The 10,937-nt window shown below is 37.8% G+C and overlaps 1 protein-coding gene across 3 annotated transcripts in view; it reads left to right on the top strand.

Annotated features, from left to right (window-relative positions):
• Positions 1-662: 662 nt before the first annotated feature.
• aqr (aquarius intron-binding spliceosomal factor) overlaps positions 663-10,937 on the top strand; it is a 50,773-nt gene continuing 40,498 nt past the window's right edge. For all 3 annotated transcript variants that reach the window (XM_084914252.1, XM_084914250.1, XM_084914251.1), the window contains exons 1-13: positions 663-777; positions 1,165-1,261; positions 1,536-1,592; positions 1,999-2,039; positions 2,144-2,179; positions 2,297-2,417; positions 2,567-2,707; positions 4,472-4,540; positions 4,699-4,799; positions 4,889-4,965; positions 7,916-7,980; positions 9,826-9,942; positions 10,032-10,145. In XM_084914252.1, coding sequence (XP_084770378.1) covers positions 1,178-1,261; positions 1,536-1,592; positions 1,999-2,039; positions 2,144-2,179; positions 2,297-2,417; positions 2,567-2,707; positions 4,472-4,540; positions 4,699-4,799; positions 4,889-4,965; positions 7,916-7,980; positions 9,826-9,942; positions 10,032-10,145 — 1,023 coding nt within the window. In that variant the 5' untranslated portion in view covers positions 663-777; positions 1,165-1,177. The remainder of the gene's footprint in view (positions 778-1,164; positions 1,262-1,535; positions 1,593-1,998; positions 2,040-2,143; positions 2,180-2,296; positions 2,418-2,566; positions 2,708-4,471; positions 4,541-4,698; positions 4,800-4,888; positions 4,966-7,915; positions 7,981-9,825; positions 9,943-10,031; positions 10,146-10,937) is intronic.

Genomic DNA, 10,937 nt, shown 5'->3' with positions numbered 1-10,937 from the left:
TGAGTAGTTTTATGGACAAAACCCACCAGGTCATTCAGTGTTCCCTTAGTGCTAATGTGTCAGAGATGTTGGTGTAACTGAAGTAATGTTGTTAAGTCCTTAAAGTCATATTCTTTTATTGTCATGACTGTATTTGAAGCTATTTTTACTTTTGTATGATACCTGATTTATATGGAATATGGCTGAAGTAAACTAAAGTCTAAAATACTTAGTCATTTGTTTAATAGTAATTTAACATTATATAATTCACATATAAAACTATGAATTGTAATTTTAAATGGTTTAAAAGCAGGTAGAATAGCATATGTAGGCAAGTATATTTCTCCTTTTATCAAGAAGCAAAGACAAAAAGGGAAAAAATAAGAAACAAGGCAGGGTTTGATGGTTGAATCATCCGTCCCCACCAATGCCACAACCAAATCTACACCCTTGCTTTATTCAACATCCTTTGATCAAAATATCTTCTTTGCGCATGCACATTCACTTGAAAATAGTCTGTTTTGTTACGTGTTCCATCACTTTTTTTAACCAATTATTTTTTCTTGCGTTGTCGCCAAAATAAAAAGCTGATTTAATTTTCCCAGCAGTTTCCACACGCAACAAATACGAAACCGGGGGGAACGGAACGGATTGCAAGCTTTCGTAATTAGGGGACGGTTTGAGGGACGTACCTTTTCAGGAAGTTAGTCGCACGCAGCGCGTTTGATTGTGGAGGTACATAACCAGCAGTCCGACGGCAGTTACATTCATGCTGAAATAATAATAATAATAAAAAAGGTTAGTGAGCTAAATTCTGGTAACGTTATACCACTGAACTGGAGTTAATACTGAACGATTAACGAGTCAGTTGTGTCTAAATGCTACTAATTAGCTATATCACCTCATTGAGAATGCTAACAGTTACTAATGTCATGTTACTACTTTCTGAACTCGTAACTCTTAATTTGATGTTAATTAAAGTACAGGAAAGTCAGTTAGTTCGTGGTTATAACTGCACATCCTAGTTTACTTTTTAACCGAGGTTGTGAACTTTCTCAACAATAAATTACCTTGTATTCGTCCAGCTATCGTATATTTACAAAGCCTCAAGTTGAAAACAGATACTTGTATCAGTCGATACTTTAAAACAAATGATTTCTGCGCTTTTTCTTCTTCTTCTCACAGTCGTCATTTTATTATGGCCACCATGGAGAAAGAAACCCCTGCTAAAAAGGCTGCTACTCCGTCTGTATCCCAGATAAATGCGGAATATGTCACGCAGGTAATCACAGCATTTATTTTCTGCATATGTGGTTCTGTACTGTGTTGTGAAGTTTTTCCATGATGCTGGTATGCTGAAGATAAAAAAAAAGTGTCCTGATTTTCTTTTGTTGCATTCTTTGTCATGCTAAAAACATAAAGACAGCTTTGCATGGGCTAAGGAGATAGGATAGGACAAATGGCTGTAACTATGGTATATGTTCAATTAACAATTTGTTGGATCTTCCATGTTTATATTTAATACTATGTGTGATTTTCACATTTCCCCTTTTCAGTTGTCTAACAAATATTGGGCGCCTCATGCAAAGAATAAACTACCTTTTGACCCTAAGGTGAGTTATTTGCACTTTTGCAATTTAGAGGTGTTGGTATAACTTTTATTAGTGATAACCAGTCACCAGGGCTTTTGGCAAACAGTGTAATATTCAGTGATGAAAATTGCCACAGTTTGTGCTCCGTTATAATGCAGTGCTTATAATTTGGATCAAGTTCAAACAAAAATAAAGTAAAGGTTGATATTGGAACTGCTTATTGGCCTAATTGTTATTTTAATCCTTGGTATCAGCCCAGAGTGGGAGCACTGTAAAGATTTGTTCATGTATCTAATAGAGATTGATTTATCATTTATCATATAGTTTCAGATAGTAAGTCAAGTCAGCAAACTACCAAGCACATGTTTGTTAACACTAAATTTCTGTGCTTTTATAATGCTTTGAATGTTCTTTGTGGGGGGGTTAGGTGATGGAAGATGTTTACGAGAAGGAGATTCTCAACTCCAAGTAAGTGAATTTTGAACTTTCTTCCCCTATGAAACACTTTAAAAAAATATAAAGGACATATTTCAGCATTCATTGTTTTTGAGTTATGCCCATTATATTTTCAGATTTGCCATTAGGAAAATTATGCTGCTTGAATTCAGGTAAGTTATTTTTACTGGATTTTCTTTATGTTATCATTTAAACAATCACTGGAAAAACAGTGATTTGACAACACTACTTGCTGCATGGATATTAATTTATTATTTCTAATATTTCAGCCAATACCTTGAAAACTACCTGTGGGTGAACTACACTCCAGAGGTTTCCAGCAATGCCTACATTATGTCCATTTGTTGCATTGTCAATGAGAAGTTCAGAGAAAATGTTCCAGCCTGGGAGGTAAAAAAAATTAAATTAAATTAAAAAAAGCAGTAATTTGTTGAAGTTTAGCTTAATTATCATTAAATGTTGTCTATATTTGATTGTGTTTGCCACAGCTAATGCAGGAGCTCAGCTTTTTACATTTTCTATTGTTTGCTGTGTTTCAGGTGTTCAAGAAGGAACCAAGTCATTTTCCATTTTTCTTCAAATGTGTGATGGAAGCCGTTCTGGCAGATGAGCAGGCTGGTCTTACTCTGAAGGAACAAACTGTGCTTCTGGTCTTTATGGACCACTGTTTCAACAGTCTGGTGTGTACCACTACACTGATATCTTATAAGTAAACATTCAGAGAAGTTAGAGTTATTCTACTACCACAGTGATGTCTGTTTTTGTGTCTGTGTTATTGTGAGTCGTCGGTTTATATTTTAAAGACAGTATTTATATATTATAAAATGACATGACTTGTCTATTTAAGCCAGGTTAGTGTCTTAAAATGTAAAGCCAATTACATGACGATTTAAATAATACAAATTAAGACACTTTCTTACACCATAATGGAAGCAATGTCAGCATACACTGAAGAGGTACAAGGAAAAAAAAATGTTTGTATATCTCTTGGGAAATAGCTCTACACAACATTTTAATATGGACTTTCTTCATGTCCTAATAGTTTTTAAAAGGTTTTTATAGAGCCCAGGTGACTATCTCTCGGACTGACAGGTCAGGTAAACATCACTGATTATCTCTTCATCATGGCACCTGTTAGTGAGAGTGATATGTTAGTGAGCAAGTGAACATTTTGTCCTTATAGTTGATGTGTTAGAAGCAGGAAAATTGGGCAAGCATAAGGATTTGAGCAAGTTTGACAAGGGCCAAATTGTGCTGGCTAGACAACTCTGGCAGCGCATCTCCAAAACTGCAGCTCTTGTGGGATGTTCTCAGTCTGCAGTCGTCAGTATCTATTAAAAGTGGTCCGAGGAAGGAACGATGGTGAGCCAGTGACAGGGTCATGAGCAGCCAGGGTTCACTGATGCATGTGGGGAGTGAAGGCATCGTGTGATCTGATCCAACAGTCGAGCTACTGTAGCTGGTTCTGATAGAAACGTGTGAGAATACACAGTCCATCGCAGTTTATTGTGTTTGGGCTCATCAACTGGACAACGGAGCAATGGAATAAGGTGGCCTGGTCTCACGAATCACATTTTCTTTTACATTACATGCATGGGTGGGTGCGTTGCTTACCTGAGGAACACTGAGTATCAGGATGCACTATGGGAAGAAGGCATGCCAGCAAAGGAAGTGTGATACTTTGGGCGATGCTCTGTTGGGAAACCTTGGGCTCTGCTATCTGTGTAGATGCTTCTTTGACATTTAGGTCCATTCATGAAAACTATCTTCTCTGATGCGTGTGGCCTCTTTCAGCAGGATAATGTGCTCTGTCACAAAGCAAAAATGGTTTAAGAATGGTTTGAGGTGTTGGCTTGGCCTCCATATTCCCTAGATCTCAGTCCAGTTGAGAATCATGTCCAATCCATGGAGGCCCCACCTCATACCCACAGGACCTAAAGAGTCTGTTACTAACATCTTGGTCCAAAATACCACAGCACACCTTCAGGGGTCTAGTGGAGTCCATGCCTCGACAGGTCAGGTCTGTTTTGGCAGCAAAAGGGGTACCAACACAATATTAGGCAGGTGGTCATGATGTTATGCCTGATGTACTGGTACTGGCAAGAGAAGTAAGAATTAATGCAATTATCTTTACTGTCCACTAGATGGCAATAATAGACAGGACAGGTCAATTTGGGTGATCTCCATCTGTATCCTCTGCAGTTGCATTAAACCACAGGCAAGCACTGCAGATGTTTCACTTAAAATGTGCTGTGATAGCCTGCTGCCCTTTGATTGTATCCCATAAAGGCCTCTAAATATTTTAGTTGGAGACTCCTATTAGGGATTGAAGTATAATATATTTTTTTTAAGTATAATGTACAAAGCATTTTGACAACCCCCACCTCTCACACTTAATCTTCCCTCGTTTTTTTTCTTTCTCTCTCTCTGCACTTTCCTCCCAGGAGGTAGATTTGATCAGAGAGCAGGTGCAGCAGCTCATCTCTCTGCCAATGTGGATGTGCCTCTTACCAGTAAGATGTCAAACTATTATCTTAATTAAGAAGCTGTGGTGTTTATTGGCACACCAAGTAATGTTTGATAATTCTAAAGGAATGAATTGCTTCCTTGCTATGAGACTAATTCCTCTTTACACTTATTTGTTACTCATTTGTTTCTGTGATTTTTGCAGTCCAGACTCCAGCACGAGCTGAAGAAAGTTCCAAAGCTGCAGAAGTTCTGGAATCTAATCAAAAAGAAATCTGATAAAATGGATGCTGACACAGCTGAGCAGTAATGATATTTGTGTTCAAAGAAATCTATGCAGATTTAGAGAATCTGTTTCTAGGTTGTTCTGAATTACTTTCTTCGTGTTTCCTCAGGGCAAAGAAGGAGAGGACCTTCCTCTCGGCTCTTATTAAAAAGTTTCACGGAGTTCTTGCGTCAATTCCACCAACAGGTAAAAAAATGCTTGCATATCTCTTGGGAAATAGCTCTACACAACAATTTAATAGGGACTTTCTTTACGTCCTAATAGTTTTTAAAAGGTTTTTATAGAGTCTAGGTGACTATCTCTTGGACTTTCACCATAAATAATTGGTCAGATCCATAAATCTCAAAAACATAAATGTGTTTAAGCATTCTCTTTGTAAAATTAACAGATACATCTGTGTGCATGGCCCTCTTTTATACATCTTAGTCATAGTAAGATTGTACTCACATACACAAGCTTTATTTCCACTCTGGTATTTATCCATAAATATACACTCCTTTACTTAATCATTTGCATAATTAAATGCTGTTTGCACCTCGAGGTATTAGACACAGCAGTGAATTCCACAGCAAACAGAAGTGCTGTTTCACTGTAAGTGTAACTAAGAGACGGAGATGTTGGAGAAAAAGAAATGTGTTCTGTTTATTGAATCATGGTTTAAAGTAAAACTGCTGAACTGAGAAATGCAAGCCAGATGAAAAAGTGGACTTGATTTGCTATACAAATATGAAAAACGTGAAAAAATTACATTTCTTTATAAATACGAGACAGCCCATGGTACGATATTGTCACAATTCATTACTCATGATATTTTTGTTATTTTTGTTGCAAAATGAAATTGTCAAGCATGCCGACACTGTCACTAAAACCTTCCATAAATGTTGCCAAAGTTGGAGTCGGTCTGCAGTTGAATGGGGGTCAATTTGTCAGTTACATGCAGTAACTTGTCAGTTACTGCATGTAACTGGAAAAACACAAATCTCATATCTGTTGCTTTTTGCATCGACATAATTCCCATTTGACTGTTACTTTTGTGCTTACGAAACCTTTTGCTCTATTAGCAGCATAACCAGAATACAACCAGCTTGCAGCCAGTTGAGCTGAGTTCCCTTGAGTTGTGCTCACTGACAAAAACTCATTAAGACTGGCAGTATCAAGCTGATTTGTCTACATTTATCAACTAAATAGCAATTATTTAAAAACCTTTGACAATCTAGGACGTGACCAGTGTTGGATGGTTTTTCAGTTGAGCTGATTTAATTAAGTTTGCTAAGCTAACTCAAGATGGTGGTGCATGAGATGAGCCCTTTTGTTTGTAGCATTCCCAGAGTGTTTTAATTCATTTAATAAAATATTGAAAATTTGGTGTTAATACAATGTTGCCACAAAGAAAATGCGATTCTGCCCCTCTGTTGGTCTTCCTTGGTCTCTTGTGTTCTGGGGGCCTCTGGATGTCTGGAGTCTTGATCTCCTCCATACCTGCTTCATGCCCTGGAGGACGGGGCTGTGGCTCCCCACACCCTCTAGCAGATCATTACATGGAGGAACCTTTTAAAAACAAGCGCGTCCATGCTCACAGGTGTACACACGGGTGCTCACACACACAAACTACACCCTTTTTGGCTCCTACCTCAAAGCACACTGTGCGCTGTCGATATTACGTGCTGCACACAATATTTAGTATTTACTGTTATATTCCCATATATCATCGTGATGTTGTTTATTGTATTGCTCTCGTTTTCTTCTGCTTGTTTTCTTTTTTCTTTCTTAACAGGTGATCCAGGTGATTGAAATATGTATTTTTTTTTGTCTGCTTATTTAGTTGGTTTTTGTTTTGTTGCCCTTTATCCCCGTCCCTCTTCTCCGCTGTTTTTCCCCCTCTTCCTTTCTCCCTTTTCTTTTCCTCATTCAAGTCTGTCCCGTATCTAGCAAGTGAAAATAAAAAATAAATAAAATAAACAATAAAAGGTGAATCAAATAGACCATTACGGCAAGGCTAGGATGGTCAATTTGGTAAAGTAAATCTGTTGGGCATCTTTCTTCGCCTTTAGACAATAATTCTGATGGCAAAAGAACCAAACGGGACAGGCAAAAAAAAAAAAAGAAAAAAAAAGAAAATGCGATTCTATGCTGTATCGGTGTGTGTGAAAAGCAGAAATGGCTAATTTGACACAACATAATGCATTATGTTTTCCAGCTATCCTTTCTTCTCTCTCTTTCTTCTCTCTTGCCTTGATGCAGTTTTTCAGAAGAACAGATGAGATTTTAGTGCTTAAAGGTCAAGGTCATCATGACCTCAAATGCATGAATATGCTGACTATAATGAAATTCCACACAAAAGTCTAATAAGATAAAATGGTCAACTAATGCTTTTTTTATACCCCAAAAGGTCAAAGGTCACTATGACACCGTAATGTTCTGCACAAAACACCCTTCTAGTTTTTACCGAATGCCATATCTCAGGAGCAGGAGTGAAATTTGTGAGAATATTTAACATTTGATTAGATACTGGATTGTCTTCATCTAATCTCTGTGTGTTATATGAGTCTGGATAGAAATGGATGTAAACTGTTGCCAGTTGCAGCACGCCTATTCTTTCTTTTCGAGTCGTGCAGCTGCCCAAGGAGGATGTGCTCCAGCTGCCACACAGCCAACGGCGCTCACCGCTATGTTGTAATGCAGGCCGACACACAGGCCCCCCACCTGAATGCTAAAAACAGAACGTGTGTATTCGTGTGTTTAGATAGAATCAAACCTGACAGATTAGATCAGAATCTAAAACCCAGTAGGATCCACATCACTCCAATACTTACTGCATGGCTCAACTTCTAAGTGTACACACACACTTACACACCAGCATGCCTAATGAGAGCTGGGGACCCAACATGCTGCTGTGCGAGCCGTGCAGCATCTCGTAGCGAGGCTCACACACTCAGCATGGCACTTTGGCGTTGTCCATATGCGTTTGCTGTCCTCGTGTCCTTGTTGAAAACTACACATCGCCCTCTACAAAGCAACATCTAATATTTCCTGTCTTTTTTGGGTTTGTCTATTCATCATATTTTATCTTTTGCTGTGAATGTGGATTTCCTGAGCCAAAGTTATAACCTGAATTATGCCCTCTTATTTTCCACAGGGCCTGTATCCATGGACCAAGTGCATTACTGCGAGAGATTCATAGAACTCATGATTGATTTGGAGGTAAAGCACAACCTTCTTAATCATACATTTCTCAGCCATGTTCATTTTTTATTTATGTTGAGAGATAATGCATTCATTCTTAGACTTGTTTCTATGGGACTTTCAGTACAAGGGTAGTTCTACAGTATTTTTGTAATCATGACATCCTGATGAAGGAAGCAGTCTAGACTTCATTTTCTGCAGATCTCATTAGTTTGTCTTTTGTCCTTCACATTTATAGCTAACTCATGTCATTAACAGTCACTGGATAAATGTTCTGCATCAGCTTTGCTCTCTGTGCTTCTCTCTTTCCTGTCTGCAAAGCTATGCACTATTTGAATCAGTAGTCTGATCATAGTATGAGAGGTTATTTTCAGCGTGATGGCTTTTGACATGTGCTACAAACTGTAAAGTATAACAAAGCCCAATGACATAATGTTTGGGGACATCCAATTCCCCTTTTAGAAAAATGATGTTTGAAGGAACAATTTATTTAAAATATCCTTGTTTTGTTTTGGGGAGATATTTTTGGTTTGTTGGTCTCTTTAAATTTATAACAGATTGCAGATTTGAATTTATTTTCCAATGTCTGTTTTCTGTTCTTAATTTAACTCCCGTGTGCTCGACTGTTGCCTGGAAACTTGAGGCAAAGGTCTTGTAGGTGAAAGATAGTTATTTAAAAGTGTCAGTTTCTTTCGGCTGTGAGCTGCAGCGTTATTAGATGTGAGATCTGCAAAAAAAATGTATTCCACCAAATCTCAATGAAAATCATGGTGTACTATTTGCAGCTGTTGGGTTTTTTTTTTCTTCATATTTTGAGGCGGGGGAAGCTTCTCCTAGAGAAAAAATAAAAACTAAGAAAACTTGATTTAGTTGCCGTAGATGCCATGCAATAGAGTGTATTCAACTGTGGAAATCACGATGCGTTTTTGTCACAAAGTCAGGGGTTTTTTTTGGGTTTTTTTTAAGGTGATGAAATAGCTTTTAAATATAAGAAATATTTTTGATGTATCCATTTTTTTAAAGAAATAATGAAGTGACGCAGAACTTCACATAATTATTTAATTCCTGACTAATGAAGGTGGTGTTAAGACACAGTGTCACGTAAGATTTTTACGCCTCCTGCCTGGGCAGACCTGCTGTTACTAGTGAGTGAGCACAATGGATGTCATCTGGCCCTCTGCTGACAGGCTGGCCTTGCCGTTTCTGGCAGTGGCTACTAGCTGGCCAGTTGACTGTCCCCAGACTCATCTCCTGTCCTTCAGCACTATCATTGTACAAAGACTCAGTTGCCTGAAATCCATACTTCTACTCTCTGATGACAACATGAAAATGATTGCAGAGAAAAATACACCTATTATCAAGCCAGTTCTATTTTGTTTGTGTTTTGCCACACAGTTTTGTATTTCACATTTGGTTTCACAATAGTGTTCATTTTTCCCCTTTGCAGCACTCTTTATAGTGTGAATCTGTATGCTCTAGTCACTCTCTCACTCAAAAGTGTTCTTTGTTATATTCTCACCAAAGCAGGTCTGTTATCTCATTTTGACAGGTCTCCTCTGTTCTTGCCTTTATGTCATGTTCCTGTGTTGCAAGCATCAACCACATAAATAATGAATATAGAAGAGAGTTAGACAGTTTTTGCCATGTTGTCTTCACATCTTTCTGTCAGAAAGCGAAAAAATAAGACAAACTGTCTTATGTTGAAAAATAACCTCAAGACGAAAAAACAGCAATCAATAAGTTGCCTTGATAATCATGATGCTGAGAAATATGGTTGTTCGCAAACCAGTAAAGTGTAGTTTAGTTTGTTATCGTTTAGAGGTGAGGACTTATTTCCACAAACATGGTTTCATGTGTGTATAGGCACTGCTGCCCACCAGGCGTTGGTTCAATACAGTGCTGGATGACTCTCATTTGGTGGTCAGATGTCACCTCTCCAGCCTCACAAAAAGAGAGAAGGAGGGGCATCTCTTCTGTCAGGTACAAAAATAAGCAAATATGCATTAAAACTTGTCAATGACAATATTCATGTTCACAAAGAATTAATTGTTATTTCCTCATCTTTCTAGTTGCTGGACATGCTGAAGTTCTACACTGGTTTTGAAATCAGTGATCAGACAGGAAATGCACTGACTCAGAAAGAGATGACCACTTTGCACTATGACAGAATCACCTCACTGCAGGTAAGAATGATATAAAATGATTTTCAGATATGTGATTTCATTTGCATAAACTATATGGATAAAAGTACTGGGCCAGCTACACAGCAGGAGCTGTAGGTGTAATGCTTTGAAGCTTCCAGCACACAGTGCTGACGTTAATACCAGTGGTGGTTTAGAGCTGTTGAGTTATTGAGTCTATTGCCGTACTTTTATGCACCTCAGCACTCTGCAACCCCGCTCTGTAACTTCATGTGGACTGCTGCTTCATGGCTAAGTTACGGTGTTTCCTAAATGCTTCCCGATTGCAGTAATACTACTTACAGTTGAATATCGAATATCAAAGAGGGAAAAATCTTGTTGCAGGGGTCATATAGTACTACATACAAATCGATGCACAGTTAGGTCCTTGAGTTATACACCTGTGGTAATGGGACTGAAAAAAACAGAATTCCGTGTAATGTAATGGAATAGTTTGATTTTCCAGCATGCCTCATAAGCATCTTTAGTTTTATATATCAAAGTAACTGTTGCAGAGAGAAATGTATGTACCAGAGTATCAGATCATTTTTTTTCATAGTTGTAATAAGAAATTAACTCTTTCCTCATTTTATGCTGAATGTGAATATAATGACTGAATAAATAAGAATGAATGTAAAGTATTCAGGACTGTTGATTTTTCTATATATATCTTTATGAATCACATTTTCAGTAACTGTCTCAAGAAACTATTTCATGGAAAAAACAGTTATGTATTATAATGGTGATGTGTATCTAGACATCAGTCTCTCATAGCACTGCTTATTGGGTTCTGTC

Source organism: Perissodus microlepis, chromosome 19, assembly GCF_051167445.1.
Source record: "Perissodus microlepis isolate ML-2025 ecotype Zambia chromosome 19, ASM5116744v1, whole genome shotgun sequence".
In the NCBI taxonomy this organism is placed as follows: domain Eukaryota; kingdom Metazoa; phylum Chordata; class Actinopteri; order Cichliformes; family Cichlidae; genus Perissodus; species Perissodus microlepis.
The sequence above is the reverse complement of the archived record's forward strand: the minus strand, read 5'-3'. Positions and strand labels throughout refer to the sequence as shown.